General features: G+C 49.7%; 1 protein-coding gene across 4 annotated transcripts; it reads left to right on the plus strand.

The window, feature by feature from the left end:
• The first annotated feature begins 135 nt into the window (after positions 1-135).
• On the plus strand, positions 136-16,528 carry LOC100723082 (transport and Golgi organization protein 1 homolog). 4 transcript variants are annotated; one of them, XR_010048231.1, is made up of 20 exons: positions 136-386; positions 1,059-1,190; positions 3,052-3,073; positions 3,733-3,821; positions 4,047-4,115; positions 4,204-4,314; positions 7,874-8,152; positions 8,964-9,086; positions 9,187-9,298; positions 10,898-10,950; positions 11,040-11,130; positions 11,247-11,385; positions 12,115-12,216; positions 12,762-12,822; positions 12,969-13,004; positions 13,082-13,149; positions 13,242-13,342; positions 14,372-14,445; positions 15,397-15,797; positions 15,939-16,127. XR_010048231.1 is itself a non-coding variant. In XM_003467008.5 (20 exons), exons 1-20 carry the CDS (start codon positions 276-278, stop codon positions 16,241-16,243), a joined length of 2,235 nt encoding a protein of 744 aa, XP_003467056.3. In that variant the 5' UTR covers positions 138-275; the 3' UTR covers positions 16,244-16,528. The 4 variants fall into 4 exon arrangements, 2 of the variants coding, with proteins under 2 accessions (XP_013004922.1, XP_003467056.3); XR_001200616.3 differs by having other exon boundaries at positions 15,622-15,797; XM_003467008.5 differs by having other exon boundaries at positions 138-386; positions 15,397-15,553; positions 15,939-16,528.
• Positions 16,529-20,774: the final 4,246 nt, after the last annotated feature.

Raw genomic sequence — 20,774 nt, forward strand, 5'->3', positions numbered from 1 at the left:
TCAGCGCAGCTACCCGCCGGGCATTGCTCTGCGGCCACGGGACCCCGCCCCCGGCCTCGTTCATTGGGCGCTCCCCCGGGCCCCCGCGGTGCCCAGGTTTGGCCCCGCCCCTCTCTGCTGGCGCGCGGCCCCATCCATGTGTTAACGGCTCATAGCGCAGCTGGAAGGGGAGGGTGTAGCTGTGCAGTCCCGCCCCCTGCCGCTTCTGGGAAGGACAGTGCTTGCCACTGTTAGTCTGGCCCTTCCGGCCAGTCCGCAGGGAGCGGTCCTTTGCGATGGACGCGGTGTCAGCCACTGGGCTCGGGGTCACCGTGTCCCAGGGCTTTGCCAAGCTGTTGCGGCCTCTGCAGATGCTGTACGCGGCCCTCGAAGCCCGGCTGCTGAGGGTGAGGCCGGGAACCAGGGCCGGGCGAGGGGCGCGGGTCGCCCTCTGGTGGGAGCCGGGCTGCGGGTCCCCTCGGAAGAGCCATACCCGACCAGCAGGCAGGAGCGCGATGTGAACAGCACAGGGGCGGACTGTCCTGAGGAAGTGGCGTGGAGCCAAGGCAGCCATCGCCTTGGGAGCCGCGTTCACACTGCCCGCTGTGTGTGCAGCCTAAGGGTGCAGCGAATTGAGACACAGCATCCTGGAGGAGTGATGCCTGATTTGTGGCGCTCATTGTCATTGTGATTTTGTTTGCAGCCGCATAAACCGATGGTTTCTATCATGTATTTACAAAGTGTGGAGTGTATGCGTGCGTGTGTGTGTGTGTGTACAGTAATAGAAAACAGCTCACCTAAGCATGATCTGGACACATTCTGGCCATATGTGAGACACCGCGATGATGAAGGTCCTGTTGCCAACCTGGAAATAGGCTCAACTCACTCCCTATGTTTAGAGACTCCACATACCGGACAAGAACGCGAGCCTGCCTGTATCCCCTTTCCCTCAGTTTCATCAAGGCACCTGGAAGTTGGTTTAGACTATTGAGAGGAGATTGAGAGTATCTGTGATGATCGTTTGTGATTGCTCTGCCAGTTCTCTTAACGTTCCCATTATTTGTGCCCGCCCTTTTCAGCTGGTTGCTACCTTGCCTGAGCATGTTCAGCCCCGGCCTGACTTTTATGGGCTCCCCTGGAAGCCTGTGTTGTTTACTGCCTGTTTGGGAATCGTTTCGTTGGCCATTTTCTTCTGGAGGACAGTCCTTGCTGTGAGTGAATTAACTTGTTCTTTGACTTCTGAATACATCGAGCATTCTATTATCATTGGCCCTTTCAGTTATTAACATAAACAAATCAGTAGTTATAATTCAAGCCAGTTTTCTGAAATAATTTAATGTAACTTTGGTATTGGCAAGGACTTAAGAGCAAGCTAAGCATATTTACTTGTTAGTAGAGTTGGGGACTCGTACAGCCATCCTGAAAAGCCGTTTAATAATTCTATATATCACAAGCCTTTAAAATGGGATACAAAACAGGATAAGAAATATACATTGTTTTCATATGGTATGATAATATCAGTACACGATCTTAAAGAAATAAATTACATGTTAAGATTTTATACAAAGGTGTTAGATGAAATAGTATTTAATAGAGTAATAACTGGGCAAAACCTAAATGATCTGTATTAGGAAATATCATGTTTCATCTTATTTATATCCATAGAACAGAATAATTAGGCTGCTGTGTGTATTTCAAAGGCAGGGGGCAAAGAAGTTGTTTACAATTTAATGTGAAGTGGGAAAAGTGGAAACGGACCGTGAGGTGTTGATAAATTGTGTTGTAGAAACACAAAGAGCAAGAAACACAGTAGAAACGTCGAGGCAAGATCAGGAATAGTGGTGCGTGTATTCCTGCAGCCCTGGTGGAGAGGGAGGCTGAGGCAGGAGAAGTGCAAGGCTGAGCCCAGCCTGGGCAACTTGGTCACTTACCAAGAGCCTGTCTCAAGAATTAATGGGAAGGCTGAGAATGTAGTTCATTGTGAAGGCCCTGTCCCCGGTGCCAAAAAACAACCCCCAAACAGCACCTTATTAAAGATTCTTGTGAGGACTTCTCAAATCTCACTGAATAGCTTCTTACATGAAAGAATACCTGGAAGGGTAAGCAGAAGTGTGTGTGGGTGAAAACGTGCTGTTTCCCCTGCTCCCCTCCTTCTGCTCCCCTGCAGCTGCTCCCCAGCAGGGCTCTCAGGCTCAGCCCTGCAGCTTCACACCCTGCACCTGGGCTCACTTCCTCCCACTCCCTGAGGTCCAGTGGCTCTGAGGCACTACTCCTCATCCTGGAGAGGACACTCGTCCCCCCACCCCACCCCATGGCCACTGTGCTCTGCTGTCCTACACTTTTCTTTATAGCACTCAGAAGAAGACAGAGTCTGTATTACAGAGAAGTGCAGTGATCGCTGCTGTGCTCTTTAGTTAGTTACAGTTTAGGATTTATGACCCCAGAAGTCACTGGGAGGAAGAACTGGCTCTGTGCTCTACCTAGAAGCTGTTAGCTGTCATTTCTCTGTGTTCTTCTGGTGTCTTCCCTTCCGCTTAGATTTATTACTGTTTTTGTGGTCTGGGGAAATCAGATGATGAGGTGTATTAGATTATTTCTTAATTGCATCAATAGATCACTTGAAATAGGGTTTCTGAGGCATCTTCCAGTGAGTGAGAGGCGTATCTTAGTGCAAAGGTTATGCTGGTAATCTCGCTCACCAGTCTTCCATATGGTCACCATTTCGAGACTGCATGCTTGTTGTTCGGGATTGTCAAGTAATTCTGAGTAAATAATAATGTGCGTATTATAAAAACAAGCATTTCACTGTTGAAGACAAAGGCTCATCTCATAAGCTTGGTGTTCACTTGGTACTGGCACATAAACCTGTGTGTAGCTGCGAAGTAAGACACATTCCTTACTGTTCTTCTGTATCAGAGGCTATTTATAATACATTTTTAATTGTATGGATTTATCCTGAACTAAACAGTTGCTAAATTTTCATTTGGTTATGATCCTGACTTGTGTTAGGAACTATGTATTTCTTTTAATCAAATTGTTGACATCAAATTTAATTCTCTCTTTCTCTTCTAGGTCAAGGAGAGAACATACCAAGGTAAATCTCTTCCTGTTGGTGTTTGGGAGGACTTTTAGGCAGGCTAGGAGAGACAGTGACTTTGGTGTCTGATATGACTTACTAACTGCTCCACATTTTACTGTTGCTACTTACCATGGTATAGCGGGGAGGATGATGGTACTGGCTGAGATAGGAGATGTGGGGTCAGGGGGGTGACTGCTAACATGGAGCAGACCAAACGTGGCTGGACCACACAGGTGTGGAGAGAGGACAGTGTGTCTGTGCTAGGGACACCTCGGCCCCTATAGGTTTATCAGCACAGGAGCTAGAGAGACAGCAGTGTGGATCAGTAGCCTGAACTTGCTGTTTCTCTTTGCAAATGACACTCATTTGAAGTGATTCCATTGTCAGAGAACAAGTGCCTTTGTGAAGTGAGCCTCTCCAACTATGTAACATTTTACTGTATCTCCTGCCTTTGCAGTAAATTGCTATCTCGTCAAAACAAATGTTACTATCGTTTTCTTAAAGTTTAACAGTGTCCTGTGGACTGTTGCTCTTAGCTTCGGGTCTCTGGAAAGGCAGATAGCTGTGCAAAGCTCTTTCTCTCACGGAGCCTCACACGAGTCCTTGCTGCTGAGACACTGTGCAACTCAGTTCCATTTAGTGCTCCTAATACTGGCTTTTTCCTCTTTTTATAGTCACTGAACAGCAGATTGCTGAGAAGCTGAAGAATACCACAAAGGACAGTGCAGAACTTGTCAAAAAAGTGTCAAGTTATAAACAGAAGGTAGAACCTGTTTCACGGCCCCTCCTCTAGCATGTCTGTGGTGTAGCTCAGTTATTATGGTATTTTGAAGGCCTATGTTCTCACTTCATCATTTCCCCCTGAGCCCTCCAGATCTTACGAACCATCCTGTATAAAGTGAACGCTCTGCTCGCTTCCTTGGAACAAGGTTTCTTTTGGTAGCACAGTGACTTCTGTTACTTAGTTCTGCATGTGTTTTTTACATAGATCGAGGAATCAAAGAAGCTTATTCTGGAGACGAAGGAAAAAAATTCTCATCAAACAATTAAATACAAGGTAAAAGTCCTTCTCTTTTTGAGATTATAGTCTAAAAACAGAAGCAGGCATTAATGTGTATTGCTACTTTTAATATCTTTTCTAATAGGCTGAAATCAAGGTGCTTGAAGAAAGAAATAAATTTCTGACAGGTATTGCCAAAACTGTTGGTGTTATATTCAAATCTGAGAGGAAACGAAACGTGCAAAATCAGGATTTGGTGAGTTCTTGCTGCTGCGTGTTACTACAGTTGTATTTTTAGCTATTTCATAAATTAGCTGAACTGTTCCCATGCTGTTAACTCCTTAAGATTAGGAGTAACAGAACAGAACATGCCTGTACCCATTTTGTGGGATTTTTAGTACTAACCCAGTAGGACCTTTTTATAGGCATGGGAAGTGTTTTGATCCTGAAATTTGGATAATTTCATGGCTGAGTCCTCCAGAACACACAGAGTCACTAAGAAACTGGTCCAGTTGAGTAGTCTGTGTAAACTGGTTTTATTTCACAGTAGACTCTGTGCCTTTCGAATAGTTTTAAAATCCCCTAAGTGGAAATGTAGTGAGGAGAGTTCTCATGCTTCCTGCCTCCTGTGTGGCCTGGTCCTTTGCTCAGCACAGACCTGGTAAGTTGCCCATTTTCAGTCCTTTGTGCACCATGCTCTTTGGCGGGAAGTCATGACACAAAACCTGCAGTTAATCCCCAGTACCAATGAAAAGGAAAAAGACAAAAGACAAAAAAAAAAAAAAAAACAAAAACGCTGGGTTAGGGTCACTCCTTGAGCCTGGATTGTCATAAATATTGAGAAATTCTGCACATGAGATTTTTCTGTTCCCCCAGAAACACTTTTTTTGTGTTGTTTTGCTTTGGTTTTGTCTTCTTGAGACTGGCTTTTGTTATGCAGTTCAGGCTGGCTGTGAACTCACTTTGAAGCCTAGGCAGGCCTAAAACTCTCCTCTCCTGCCTCAGCCTCCCAAGTGCTAGGATTACAAGAGTCCACCATACCCAGCATTCTTACCATTCATACAAGAAAATGTCTACAGTGATTTTGGAGCTTTTGGGGGGGGGGCAGGGATCGAACTCATGACCCAGTGCTTGGTGGGCAGGCAGTTATGCTGCTGAGCTAAATCTCCAGCTCTTTGAGGGCTTTTTTCTCTTCATGCCAGCAGAAAAGCTGTTCATTTTCCGTGGTTTGCTTGAACATTTCTTCATACTATGTTGTGTGGTCACCCCAAAGCTTGAGGGTACCATGAAACTGTTCACTTCAGTTTTTTTCCTCAGCTCTTTTTTTTTTAATTTAAAGAAAGACTAAACAAAACAGAAAATGGGTAGAAATAATACATAATTTAAAAGAAAGAAAATAAACAGTAAGAAATCACTACTTGATGATTACAGATTGTCTCCTTACAAATAATTATTGAAGATAGTAAAGTGGAGCTTATAAAGTGGGGATTCAAACAGTGAGATTGCAACCAGTTCTGTTCAACTGTCCAACAGAAACTTAGAAATATGGTCATCAACCCTACACACTTACACATACATGCAGTTATTCATCTCTTCAATTATGTTGAGATTGAATAAACCCAAGCAGGCTAATATCACTCTGAACAAAGAATAATATTATTGCTGGGTTTCACATTATGACACTCCAGGATCAGCACTGGGTATTTTAGTGTGTCTTTTTCCTCAAAGTATCTGTTCATTACATCATGTGTCATATGTGCAGTTCTCATAAACTGTTTATAGATTCTACACATCCATGAGTATTAACATGTATTTCTATCCTTTCTAAATTAGAGGGAGAAACAAAACAAAGCAAGGCAAAACAAAACATATTCCTATAAACACATGAAATGAAAAAAGATAAGACCATTGTACAAATCATTCTACCATAGTTTCTGTGTTGTCTCTTGTTATCTCCAATCGAAATGGCTATATCATCAGACAGAGTATGACTGAATATGTCAGTACATAACACTTGTGATAATAAAAACACAACTTTGTATATAGTATAGAACTTCAAAAACTGGCAGTTATCAAACCAGAATGTGTATCATTGAGTCTTGTCATCTTCAGTGTAATTGCCTATACTCTCAGACTTGATATTATCTATCAATCATATCAGTTTTGAATAAAATCTTCTTTGCCTCATTTCTGTTATGCTCTTTTTTGCCATCTCGTGTCTGCTTATCTTTTCATTCTGTTTTCTGCTCCTTTCATTGAGGCCTCTCTGCCACTGTTCCTGGAGTCCTAACACTTTTCGCTCTCTCTCGAATGCCCTGGAGTATTCTCTGTAGAGTTGGATTGGTGGTTGCAAATTTCCCAAGTTCCTCTTTGTCTTGGAAGCATCTTGTTTCTCCATTAATTTCTAGAGACAGTTTATCAGGGTATATCAATCTGGGTTGGAAGTTACTTTCTTTCAGGGCTTGGAATAATTTGCTCCAGGCTCTTCTTGACTTGACGGTTTATGTCGAAAAGTCTGCCATTATTCTGATGGGCCTTCCTCTGTAGGTTATCTGTTTCTTGTCTCTAACAGCCTTTAATATTCTGTTCTTATATTGAATTTCTGGGATCTTGATTATTATATGCCTGGGTGTAGCTGTGTTTTGGTTGTAGGTGGCTGGAGTTCTGTATGCCTCATATATCAGAATATCATTTCTTTTTCCTATGTTTGGGGAGTTTTCCTTAATTATTTCTGTGAATAACTTTGTAGTTCCTTTGTTTGTATCCCAGATTCTTCACTTACATTCTTTATTCTCAAGTTATAGATCCTTCTGTCATCTTCTAGCCTTTGTATTGTGACTGCTTGTTTCCTTGTTATTTTTAAAGTTTTCCCTTTTATACTCCCACATTGCAAAATTGTCCTCCAGTTTGGATAATCTATCCTTAGTTTCTTTCAAGCTGATTTGCCATCTTTCCATAGAGTTTTAATTTCCTGATGATCTCTTTGAATCTGCTGCATGTATTCTATATTTTTCTAATATTCTTCACTAAATGGTTCTCTCCTGTGTTTGAGTTCCTCCCTTCTTCTGTCTGTGTCTGCTTGAGGGGTGCTGGGTATCTCTTTTATTAATCTTCTTATATCTAGCTTTATTTGTCTAAATGTTTCACTTTTGAACTCGTCTATGAGGTCCCGAATATATCTCTTTATGTCCACTGGTGCTGTGTCTGATATAGCATGTTTGCTGTTTTCATTCTCCTTTGTATTTACCTGTCCTGGGTCAGTGTTCTCAGGGTTGGGGCCTGGGGCTTTTTGTTGTTGCTTCATCTTCCCATCATTTTGCTTCTTCCAGGAGGCCCCAGTTTCCTTCTTTGTTGGTTACACTTCTTCTGAAGTGTGTTGACTAGATGACCCTTCCCACTGCAGTGTTCTAGTGAGTTGCAGACAGGGACAGCGTATGCTGGCCCCTGCCCTCCAGATCAGTCAAGCTGTTGTGACCTGCACTACTGTATTACTATGCGTGGCCCCCCTCCAGACCAGCCAAACCTCCGAGGACCCACTGGGCCAGTGTGTTTAGAGTTGGACACCGCTGCAGGGACTTGACCTCAGATAACTTATTGGGTCTCAGCTGGTTCACGTGACCCAGACCTAGCACACTCCACCAATCCCATTTGGGAAGGGGACAATTGACTGAAGTCACTGCTGCCCCTTGTACTTGCCAGTCCTGCCAGCTCCCAGAACGTCGTCCGCCAGAGCCCCCATATTTATGGAATGGCTCCACTCCCGTCACTCACAACAGGTCGATGTAGGTTCCCCGCCAACTCAGCTCTCCTTTCAGCTCGCTGACCCTCCAACTCAATATAAGGGTGCCTCCAGTGAGTCGAAGCAGCGGGACCTCCGAAGGCTTGGCAAGTTACGGCGGAACCCCATCAAGTCCAGGCGAGGCCCCGGCAAGTCATGGCAGGACCCCAGCCAGTGGCGGTGGAAGCCCGGCAAGGTGTGGTGGAGACCCAGCAACGTGTGGCAGGGACCTGGCAAGCTGCCGAGGGGACCTGGCAAGCCCCTGCGGAAATCCGGCAGGGTGCGGCAGGACCCACCAGGGCACGGCGGGACCCTGGTAAGTCGTGGCAGGACACTGGAAGGGTGGGGCAGGACCCCAGGAAGTCACAGCATCAGCCAGTCGCAGCGGGACCTCAGATGGTTGGCAAGTCACCTTAATTTCTTCTTGGGATGGGAGAATTCATCTCCCTCTGTTGGGGCTCCCCACTCTGTATTGTGTTGAATTCTAAGTTGACTATCTCAGGGGGCTTCCATAGCCAGTTGTTACCGATCTGCCATCTTTGCTCCAGGATCTCCCTCAGCTGTTTAACCTGAGATTTTTTCCCTAGACCGCATTGAATCCCGATTTTACCTAAAACATAGTGGATGGCTTTGCTAAGCCTCCTCTGATAGTTACTGCCTCACATGGGCCATTGGAAGGTTAGATCAGGGATCTGGGTTCAACACACCCACAATGAGGCCAGAATTCCCATGGCTAGCTGCCGGCAGCTCCCATTTGAATGGGACACACATGTCCGCCTGCTAGGGGGAATACAGAGGATAGTCCCATTAGGTGGTATGGACAGTCCTGCATGCCTTGCAGCAGTTCATGCCAGTGGGAATTTGTTAAGCCCCAACGATACATGCCCATGTGTGCCATCTGGAAGTCAGGCACTGGAGTCAGCAGGCATTTTTCAGAAGGACTTGATGGATGGGGTCAGCTTCCTTGACAGCTCAGGGTGGAAGCCACGCTCCATGGTCCTGAACCAAGTCTTAGCCTCTGTGATGGGGCATGGAGGGACACGACTCCTGCTTCCCCACCCCACTTGCATGGTCCTGTGCCTCTGTGCAGTCCCCAGTGCAGAGGGATCCTTGCATGTGACTTTCAGCTAGAGCAGGAAGCTGAAGACCGGGAGTATGTGCATGCTGAACTCAGCGAGGAAATCAGGTCCTTAGAGATGTCTCAGAGGCATCTGGAAGCTACTCTCGCTCATAAGGATGATAGAATCAGGGTAAGTTACCATGGCTAACCCAGCCTGTTCATGAACACTCGGGAAACAAACTCACTGTGAGGATGGAGAGGCTCTTAACTGCCTCTCACTTCTCTGCTAGGCTCTGACCAACTGCATCATACAGCTGAATCAGTTTGAGAGTGGATCTGAATCTGAGGGTCCAGGTCCAGGCAGATGTGAGCCAGGTGAATTAGCCAATGGAGAAGTGGGAGGTAAGACCGGCCCTAGCTCAAAGGCCTTTTTTTTCTTTTCTTGGAACCAGGGATCAAACTCATGACCTTGCACTAGCCAGGCAGGTGCTTGTGCCACTGAGCTAAATCCCCAGCCCTTCAAGGGCCCTTTTTTTGTCTTTGTCTCTTTACTGTTATTTTAAACAAGCTCTCTATGTAGTGGCTGGTCTTGAACTCACTGTGTAGCCCACACTGGCCTCAAACCCACAGCAAATCTTCTACCTCAGCCTCCTAAGCATTCTTGTCTTTAATTCCACACATAGATGCTGCTTCTCAGCTGACTTTCTTCTTGCCCCACCCCATGCAGCTCTTAGAGTGAAGGACCACAAGAGGATGAGAAAAATAGGGAGACAAATCAGGGGTCCTGGGGAGCCTTACCCTCCTGATGGGAAGAAAGGAACTGGTCCCTCACTTCAGGGCTGTTTGTTTATACCTTTTAGCAACTTAATGTCACATGACACCCTGTTGTCCTAGCAGCCCACTGTTCAGATTGTCTTGGCGCTTAGTGTTCTCTGGGCTGAGGAAGCTTCTTCACATGGCAGCCCCAGGGGATCTTTGTTCTTGGGACAGCCATGCCCTGGCCCTGCACGTGTGGTCAGTTTCCAGCTTCAATGGCTCCCAACATCTGAATGATTCATACTCATGTCTGGGTTGCTGGGGTGCAGTAGCAGCAGGCAAGCAGGGAAAGCTGTTTTTCCACCCCTTGAGAACCGGATGTATACGCTGGAGCCTTTTGCCTTTGTGTTTGCCTCTATGCCAGTGTCTTAGTTACTTTTTATTCATTGCGGAAACAAAATATCTGAAGCCTAAAGTTGAGGAAGGAAAGGTTTATTTCTTACAGTTCTGGAGGTTTCAGTCCGTACTCAGTTGGCTCCAAGGCAGGGTAGCATGGAAGAGCCACAGTTCATGGCGGCTGCAAACAGCAAGGCTGAAACTGGCAAAAGAGCAAGACACACCACGCTCCGTACATTACATCACATCCTGGCTCCACCCCTTTGTGGATGTAGCGCCGACACTATCAATCCAAGCACTAGATAATGAACCAATCGCAAATGTACAATGCAAACTCATGAGGCCTGGGGGCCACAGGCATAAACCATGACAGCCAGAGAAGAAACTTTCTCAGCTTCCTGCAGATGACACTTGGATCCACGCTCACGGCCTCTGCTATTCTGCGGTTCTCAGGCCCTTGGCCAAGGGTCACCTAGAGTATGGGGATGGGGGAGCCACAGTCCAGGCTGTGAGGACAGAGGCTGGAGAGCAGCAGGGTGTGAGATGAGGAAAGTGGTCAGGGCACCGCCCCAGCTGCAGAGGGTGCTCAGGGTCCCATGCTGGCCAGCTCCCCCTAGACCATCGTGTGGCAGAGCTAGGCCTGCTCAGCCACAGCCCAGGTGGCATGCTGCCTTGGCAGGAGCTCACAAAATCTAAGGGTTCAGCTGTCATAAAAGTCAGTGTGCCAGTTCTGTTGGTGAATTATTTTTCTTTCAGTGTTTGATGAGCATTAGTTTAGTTTTGTGGAAGTCAGGACAACAGTGTTAGAAACGGCACAGGAAGAAACAGCCACACTTGTTCTCTTTGTAGGTGAGGAGAGTAAGCTGAAGACTGGCATGAACCAGCTGATGGATGTCTCTGGGGTGAGTCCCTTCACAGCACACCCCCAGGGGCCCATGAGTCCTGACTGTGCCTCACTTTCAAGCCTGTGCCTCTCCCTCACAATTTTCAGACACAAGCCAAAATATCCGTGCTTCGGGAGGAACTCAAACTCCTGCAAGTTAAGCCGAAAGCCTCCCTGTCTGCTAACTATGACCTGAAAGGTAGGTCCCTGAACACATGGTGGTCAGGCTAAGCACTGGCATGGATGAGGCAGGGATGCTGGGAGCCTGGTTCTGTGTCTTTCGTGGTGCCCTTGGTGACACATCTCACCTCCCAGACCAGATCAAGAAGCTGAATGAGGACTGTGGCATGCTGCAGGCAGCCAAGGCTGGGCTGGAGGAGGAGTGTAGGATGCTGCAGCAGAAGGTGGAGATCCTGAAGGAGCTGTACCAAGAGAACGAGATGGAGCTGCAGAAGTGAGTCCGAGACATTTTGCCCAGTGTCTCGTGCTGGCCATCCCTGTCACTTCTGATTATCTCACAGCTTTGATGTGCAGTGATCATAGAGGAAACTTGAGGCACAGAGTGCTGCTGGCTTCGTGACCCGGGGCGGCTCCTGCCTGTCAGCCGTCACCATCATCCAGTTAACAATTCAACCCAGCATCCCTGCCTCTGTAGACTCAGCTCCATGCTTGTTTCTTAAAGCCTAGGGATTTGTCGAGGGCTCAGTTCAGCATCTTTGGCATTGTCCTCAATGTGTGGGTGAAGGAGTTCAGCACTGGCCTCTGGAGCCCACAGGTCACTTTCTGGCTGGTGCTACAGGCTCCTGTCCACCCATTCGGCATTCCTGTGTGCTTATCATGGCCTAGGTCTAGAAGAACAGCTCTTCCCAGACAGCATGGAGGATGGGAGTGGGGGGGGGGGGGCTCCGCCCATTGCTTTTCCAGCCAGCTCAGCTGGGCAATCCTGGCTTCCCTCAGGGTACACTCATCTCCCACACAGGCAGCTAGTGCCTGGCGCATGCTGTGCTCTTAGCTTGTTCTGTTTGCTGATTAGAGAATTACAAGGAGAGGTAGGAGAATACAAGAATACAAGCAAATGGCCCGAGCCTGGAGCTTCACCTCCCTCCTGAGACCCTGTGGCTGCTGCTGGGTGGGGAAGTGGCCTGTGGGCCTAGCTCACCCCTGGCAGCTGCCTTTCACCTAGGAAACTGATTCAGGAGGAATTGGAGCTGCAGGAGCGAGACCAGTGGCTGTCGGCTCCAGATGAGAAGGTGGTGCTGGCCACAGAGGAAGTCAAAGTCTACAAGTGAGTGTGGTGTCTGAGGCAGAGGAACTGGGCAGAGTTGCTTTGTTACCTAGAAGAGATGGGCACAGAAGCATATGAACAGTCCAAGCATGGAATGCATTTAACACACACGGGGCGGGGGTCTATCTTAACAGACGGGAAGCTTGTTAACAGCGAAGCTCTTTTGCAGAAGTGTCCTGTGCCCATCTTTAGCAAAGCAGCCTGCTTCTGTCACACGTCCACACCCACAGAGTCTCGGTGCCCCGACAAGCCAGGGGCAGCATTTTGGGTCATTCTTGTGGCTATAATTTGAGGGAAAAACCTTTATGGGGAAGGTACCCTTAGTCAGATTATTTTGATAACGTTATTACAAGGACAGTTAAGGAAATTTACAAGTTGTCATCTCATAATCTCTAGCCATTAAATGAATAATCAAGAAACTGAGGTTGTTCACGCTGCACTCATCACGTTATAAAACGTTTCTGTATGATGAGGACTTTAAAGATCAGGCATGGTCAGATTGTTTCAGATTGTATTTGGTTCTCACTGCTACGTATTATTTTTAGGCAGAGAATTCATGAAATCGAGCAAGAATTAGAGAAAACAGAGCGCTCATTTAAAAACCAGGTAAGGAATAGATAGCCACGTGGTGACAGCATGCATTAATCCCCCACACAGACAGACATCAGAGGGCTGCAGCGGAGGGCTGTAGCGGAGGGCTGTGGCCATGGTGCCGCGTCCCTCAACCTGCGTCTTGCCTTGTTCTCTTGCAGCTTGCTATTCATGAGGAGAAAGCCCACGAGAATTTGGTAAGAGCCACCTCCTCGCCTCGCCCCCTCCAGCTTCACTCAGCCTCTGTGCTGAGCTGGCCCCTCTGTCTCCACAGGTCAAAGCCTGGCACACCGAGCGCCTAATTGCAAAGGAGAAGCGGGAGGCCACCAGCCTGCGGCACAGGTGAGCGGCCACGTGGCGTGACCCGTGGTGCCCACATTTTAGCCCGCTCGGAGTGACTATGGTCACCCCAGCTGCACTCTGTCTGCATGCAGGCTCCTGGAGATGACCGAGAAGCTGGCCATGAGTCAAGAGGAGCCAGTGATTGGCAAGCCGATGCCGGACCAGCCAGGAGTGCAGAATGCGCCCCGCAGAGGTGGGCGCTCTGTCCTTCTGAGTGCAGCTCAGGGAACTTAACCACTGCAGAGAAGTGGTAACCAGCGCGTGTTGTAGCCACAGGTCCCCAGAGCCAGAAAGGCTCCTTTGGCCCATACCCTGTGAGAGGCGATGAGTGCTCCCCGCCTCCAGGTGCAGAGCCCCCCCACAGGGCAGCCCTCTGCCAGCCTGAACTTCGCAGGCCGCAACATCCCGAGAGCCCACTCAGTTGAGTCTCTCCGGGGCCTCGCGGCCCAGACTCAAGGGCACTGTGCCACCTGCCCTGGGCACGGTTCCCTGAGCTCTGGTACAGAGCCTGGGTACTCCGGGCTCGAGATTTTCACTTAGCCCTGGGCCGTGTTTGGGCCCACCCCGATTGCAGTGCGCGAGCAGGGTCCTGGGAGCCAGCGCCCTCCTCGTCACTCCCAACCGCCTCCGGCCTCGGCATGGTGGAGGCCGGCAGTGTCATCCTCTCCCTCTCTGCACAGTAGTCGACCAGTGTGTGCACTTTCTTCCCCGGGCTGCCAGGGGCCGCTCCCAAGCTCAGCGGTTCTGAGTGTTGCTGGTTCTGCCTGCTGCTACCGAAGCACATGGTCGCCGGGTGCATGCTCGGTCTTCAGCATCCCTGTTTTCTTCCTACACAGCCTGGGACTGAAAGCCATCTCCGCCTCTGGCTGGGGCTGCTGCCTCAAAGCCTTCCCAGGCTGAGTCAAGCTCCCCAGGTCCACGAAGCGCTGGCCTGGTTGATCCCGCGCAGGCGCAGAGGCCGCCTTCGAGCCCCCCACCCCCTTGACCCCTGCCCAGTGAGCCTGGCGAGGCTGGCTCCCGTGCCAGGGATCCGTGGCCTCGCACCTCCCATGGGCCTTGCAGCTGCCCTGTCAGAGCCGGCCAAGCCTCAGCTCCCTTCAGGACCAGTGGAGGGGGCTCTGCCTTATCCCCGAGCGTCCCCGAGGGCACTTCCGAGAGTGTGCGCGCTGCCTCTTCCATCCTCATCCAGGGAGAGTCCTCTGAGTGCCTTCTCTGCCCCCAGATCCCGGTCCTGGGCCTGTGGCCAACAGTGACTCCCGCGGCTCCTCCCTGGCAAAGGGCATGGACAACGGCAAGGTGAGCCTGGGAGCCGCGCCCAAGCCACTCAATGCGCCCTCGGTTTCCTCTCTGTTGTTCAGCGGGCCTGGGCTTAGAGACCCCAGGCTGACTCAGCTGTCCCCATCTGACTCGGGCCTTCGCTATGGCTTAGGGTCCAGGGCACATGCTGAGTGCTGGGGCAAAGCACGCCTCACACCCTGGGCAGCCGTGCCCTGTGTCTTTTGCTTGTTACTTATTTTGAGTCAGAGTTTCCTTATGCAGCTCAAACTAGCCTTGACCTCACAGTACCCAGAGCTGACCTCCAGTTCCCTAGCAGTTCTCCCGCCTCAGCCTCCCGAGTGCCGGGATGACGGGTGTATATGACCACACTCGCTTGGGGAGCAGCTGTGAGGGTCCTCGGGGTCTGTGTTAGTCCGACCCCTTGGAATGATCGGAATGAGGTGGGTGTCAGCTCTGGTGCTCTGGGGGGAGTGGGACACTAGTTCAGGGACTCATGAACCAGGTCCCGGATGGCCCAGGCTGCTGTGCCTCCTTGGTTCTGAGGCTGCCACCTCAGCAGCCTTCCCAACGCACTGGGCCCACCTGCGATGGTCAAGAGCTCTGTGACCTGTCTTCTGGTCAGTGCAGGCACATGCGCCTCCGCCAGCCCCTTCCTGTGCAGTGTCACTGGCCAAGGCAGCTTCCTGTTCTCCCCAGGGACCCCCCCAGCTCCTGGGAGCCCTTGCGTTGCCCCTGTCATGCCCAGGGCCGCCCTCGTGCTGGCAGGAGTGCGCGAGCTGGTGCAGCGCCCGCTGGCCCCTCTGGAGCTCATCTCTCCACATGAGAGTGGGGACAGTGTGGTGGGCATGCTCGCTGCATGGCATGGTGCTCACATAGGAGCCACCAGGGACCGAGGATCCCTTGACAACTCCTGGGATGGGCATTCAGTGTCACTGCTGAGCTTGGAACTGGGCTTGCTTCTGTTTGCAGGTGAGCATGGCTGCGAAGGGGCCCCCAGCCTATCCAGGGCCCCTATTCCTGGGAGGCCCCATATCGCACCCCGTGGACTATGGGCCTCTGCTGCCACAAAGGCTATGTGGGCCCTTCAGGCCTCAGCCGATTCCTCCATCGGGACCGCTGACATTCGGTACGGTAGGACACTTGGGCTGGCACCACCGCCTGCCCTGTCCTCTCCTCTCCTGTCCTGATCGGCAGCTGCAGCTCTGCAGACTCTCAGCATGAGGTCCAGCACTCTGAACCCCGTGCAGCCTCCGGACAGCTGCTCAGACCAGAAGGGTCCTTCCCACAGAGCCAAAGTGCCAGTCCCACCGGGGTGGTCACCGGGCCACCACGGGCGTGTGGCAGTGGGAGAAGGGAGGGTCAGACTGTAGGTGAGTCGTACTGATCCTCAGTTTCCCTTATCTGTGAAGTCTGATGCATCACTCGGCTTCCTGGCTCAGGGGGAGGGAAACCATTTGATCAGACTTGGACTGCTCCTCAGGATGTGTCTGCGTGTCCCTCTTGCTTTCCAGTCCCACGCATGGGCCCACCACTTGGCTTAAGAGAATACACGCTCGGCATCCTGCCCAGACGCTGCGACTTGCCGGTGCACCCCCACGAGTTCTTGCCAGGACCTGTGCTATTCAGGCCTCCAGGCCCGCTTGGCCCCCAAGAGTACTTCATTCCTGCTCCTAGAATGCCACCACCACCTGCCTGGCCCCATAACTACCCACCACCGCATGCCACAAGGGAGTCCCTGGTCTCGGAGCCCAAAGAAGCCCCAGCCTCACTGCAAAGCAGCCGGGAACCTGCCCACGCTCTGAGGCAGAGCACATAATACCCCACTAATCAGAGGGCCAAGGTTTTTATTGGTTTTGGAGGTCCAGTTCATTTTAAAAGGTTTTTATTACTAAACTGCCTTGAGTGGTGTACATTTTTCAGCCAAACAATACAGAAGTCTCATCTTCCTCTCTAAAATTGCCTCTTAAGCTAGAGTGACATTCCAACTTTGAAACGTGCAATAATGATCCCTGTGTTTTACTTAATATAGCATAGGTATGTGTAAAATGATTCAGAACATTGTAAAAATAAATATTTCCTCCGGAAATAGTTTAAGAACACATATTTCTGACTCAGCCCACAGATCAATCTGGATCCGGGTGAAGGAACAGGGATTGACAGATGCAGGGTAGGAGACAGAGAGACGGAGACAAGTCGAAGTTCGATCAAGCCTCATTTATTGATAAAGTGGTTACTGCTTTTATAGGGCAGGGGCGGGTCAGTGGGACAGGGAGAGGCTATGGGGTGATCTCTGATGGCTCATCGTCTCATCCGTGTAGTGATGTAAGTAGGAGAGGATTATGATTAATATAGGTGCATTATGTGCCCATATGAGGGATGGCAGGGAGACAGCAGCGGGGCGGTCGCACCGCTCCCTACATCTCCTCCCTTTCTATTTTTCAATCAGGAGTATGGCAGGCCCTGTGAGGACAGCGCCTGTCTTAGGTCAAGGACCTCTTTACATGAACCCAACTGGGCCTTACCCATCATGGGCTTGCAGGACAGCAGTTGGCCCTGTGCCCATCTTAGGTGACCGGTGGTGTGGCGTGTATGTCCTAGTTGCCCATCTCTGGCTGTCTGTCCATTGTCTTAGGGCGGTTAAGCGACATCGTCATATGGGCCACTTGTGGGAATTCTTTCCTGGTAGGTTTGTTGATCTGCCATCTCCAGCTGGTGATCGTGTGCCTGAATGGGCTTCGCCATAAATGCGTCTATTCAGTTATTAAAGAGCACCACAATCCTCTGAAAAATACAAGGACCCACAGAGAGGAGAAGCAACAAGGCAGCTAGGGGCCCAGGAAGGGCGCTAGGTAGGGAAAGAGCCCTCTCCAGAGTGTGGAGTAGGGGTTAGAGCCCATTTGTTTTTGTTTTTTTTAATTAAGGAGAAAAACAAAAAAAAGCAGAAAAAGGGTACAAGTTATACAGAATTTCAGAAAAAAAATATACAGTAGGAAACCACTAGTTAATGGATTACATATTGTCATCTTAGAAATATTTGTTCAAGTTACAAAATTAAAGCTTATATAGTGGACACTCAAACAGTGAGACCAAACAGTTCTGGTCAATGATCCAACAAAACTCAGTAATATCATTGTCTATCTTATACACTTAAATATACATGCAGTTATATCATTTAGAGCAGTTTCTTTTCCTCTCTTTTGTACAATGACTATTACACATTTTGGGTTTTATTGCTCCCACAGTTCTTATTACTTTTTTTGGAAGAGAGTAAAACCAAATGTCCTATGTTCCATCCCTAGTACCACAAAACAAGATGAAACAAAACCAACAGAAGCTTACCTATTCTTTACATTAGCTGTCTTTGTTCATTCCTTCAAAATTTGCTGAGGGAAATTGCAGGAAGAGACAGAATGTTGCTTCCTCTCAGCCAGAGGGTCCCTTCCAGCCCCAAAAGCTCACCTGAGGGCTGGCAAACACTCCACTGTCCCTGTCTCTGCCCCGGCCTCCAGACCGCCTCCAGGGGTCCCAGCTGGTCCACAGACACCACAGGGAATTGGTGCACTCTGTGTGGCCTCTCCAGCACCTGACTGGGTCAGTGTCATGGGATGCACTGGGAGCCCTGCACAGGCTGATATCTGTGTGTGTGAGAGCCTGACAGGGGCCTGTCCACCCACTGACATCCCCAGGGAAGCTGACCTCTCTTGTTGTGGGCATCTGCCTAGTGTGAGTCATGGCAGAGCAAGTGTTGTGTGCATGTGTCCCAAGTACTGTGCGGGGTCCTGTGAGAACAGAGGGAGACTGCAGGGCCCCATCCTCAAATCTGCCACCATGCGACTGCTCCAGGCCTGCTGCTGGGGTTGCATTCCATTTGCCCACCTTCACGTTCCTGTACGGATTACCTGTCTCTGGTTAGACGCAGCATCTCATGCGTCTCACAGGGCACCTCTCGGGCGAGCTGAGGGAGCAGTGGTTGTTGACAGGGACAGGGGTCCTGAGAAGCATTTCTTCATCTACAGCCACTTAGGCCCATTGGGTCCTCATGGGGAGGGGACAGGCACACCCCAGGGGCAGGGGCCCTGGCGTCACAACAGCCCTGTGCCTTGAAGGGCCAGCCGGCATCACTCAGCACTAGGATGCCCTCCACTGTTCCCAAAGGCCAAGCACTTGTTCCAGGGCCCCTCGGAAGTGGACTGGGCATCACCTGTGTGGTTACCCACTGGACCTTCTGGGGTGAAGCTGCCCGTCAGGCTGGGAGACTCAACCTGGCTCACCTGGACTCTACACAGCATGGCTCCGCACTCAGGGTCACGTTTCCGTGGCCAGGCTTCTTCGGGAATCAGGAACAGGATTTCTCAGTTGCCTGGGTGGCAGCCACTCATGTGCAAGCAAATTCATGGCGTTTTCCTTTCAGCATATCAGGGTAATTTAAAAGGTGTTAGTTAAATATTACTTTATTTCACTGAAATCCAAATTTGCTCTTTCTAACAAATCAGTCTGAGTGCCCACCTACCTCTTTTTGTCTTCCAGTGTCACTGTACCAAGCATGAAATACACATCAAACCACATGAAAATACACATCAAACCACAAAGCCTTTCCTTTTTCTCTCCCAGCTGGGGTATGGCATTGATTTCTTCAGGATTCTGTGCAAGGCAGAAGGTGCTGTGCTTGTAGATTTCACACAGGCGTTGCTCAAACACCTGCTCTGGAGGGCCTCGCCTGATGCCGGGCACTCTGGGGCCGAGGCTCTTGTTCCCCACTCCGAGTTCTTGCAGAGCCCTGAAACAGAAACCAGGATTCCTCTGGATGCTACGTACTCTCCCCTTACAACCTGTGATGGTTTCATTTGTGAGTGGCCACACTGCACTGAGGGTGAGATCAAATGGACATCAGCCTCTTTAGCTGCCACATCAGCCAGATTGTTTCCCCTGGCAATGGGATCATTCCCTTTTTTGGTGGGCCTTGCAATGTATTATGGCCACTTTCTCAGGTAGCCAAATTGCTGCCAGCAGGTCTAGTATTTGGGGGGCATTTTTTATTTTATCTCCTGCTGAGGTCAATAGTCCTCTTTCCTGACAAACTGCCCCATGTACGTGAAGGGTTGCAAAAGCATATCTGCTATCGGTAGAGATGTTAATCTGCTTAACTTCAGCCAGCTTTAGGGCTTCTGTCAAGGCGCTGAGTTCAGCTCACTGAGCAGAAGTGCCAGAGTCCAGCCCCTTTGCCCACAAAATCTGGGTCTTGGAGGTCACTTCTGCCCCTGCAACTCATTTACCTTGGTGCATGTAGCTGCTTCCGTCCGAGAAGAGTGATGATACACCCTCTAAAGGTTGGTCAGTCAGGTTGGGTCTGAGGCTTTGGTAGCTTTCGATCAAGGTGGCGCATTCTTGATACGGGGCTGAAGGATCCTCATCAGGCAACAGTGTGGCTGGATTCAGGGCTGCCAAGGACTTGAGGGCAATAGAGTCAGGATCTAAAAGTAATGCTTGGCAGTGCATTTGACAGCCATGGGTCAGAGGGTCAGATAAGAGTCTCAAGTGAGTGAGAGGTTACCACAGTGACCTTCTGGCCAAAGGTAAGCTTCTTAGCTTCCTTTATCAGCATAGCCATGGCAGCGATGATCCTCAAGCATGGTGGCCAACTGGCAGCCACTGCATCCAACCTTTTGGAGAAATAAGCTCTTGGTCTCTGCCAGGGCTCCAGTTCCTGAGTTATTACTCCTTTTGCAATTCCTCTCAGTTCATCCACACACAGGAAAAATAGCTTATACATGTTAGGGAGTCCCAGTGTGTGGGCATCTGTTAACGCCTGCCTCAATTGTTGGAAGGCTATCTCTTGTATTTCTGTCCATTCTAGTGGGCCTTCTGTTTGCCCCTTTAAAGAGTCATATAGCAGCTGGGCTATCTCAGCAAAGTTTAATATCCAGAGCCTACAATATCACACTGCACCACGAAACTCCTGGATTTGCTTCTACGTCTTTGTTACTGGTGTTTGTAGGGTAGCTCGAACCCTTTTATTGAAAGGGTCCTCTTTCCACCTTGCAATTGACAGCCCAGGTAGGTCACTGTCTGCTGGCATATTTGGGCCTTTTTTGATGATACCTTATATCCCAAATCATGTAAAGTCACTAACAGGGCCCTGGTGGCTTCTTTGCAATCCTCAAAGTTTTGGTGGCCACTAACAGGCCATCAACATATTGCAAAAGTATGACCTCTGGATGATCTTCTCTATACCCCATCAGGTCCCTAGCTAAGGCCTCATCAAATAAAGTGCGAACATTTTTAAAACTTTGTGGTAAACGAGTCCAAGTCAATTGTTCAGTTATTCCTGTCCCTGGATGAGTCCATTA

The sequence above is a fragment of the Cavia porcellus genome, unplaced genomic scaffold (genome assembly GCF_034190915.1).
Source record: "Cavia porcellus strain 051 isolate PalLab524CR breed Dunkin Hartley unplaced genomic scaffold, mCavPor4.1 scaffold_6, whole genome shotgun sequence".
Taxonomy (NCBI): domain Eukaryota; kingdom Metazoa; phylum Chordata; class Mammalia; order Rodentia; family Caviidae; genus Cavia; species Cavia porcellus.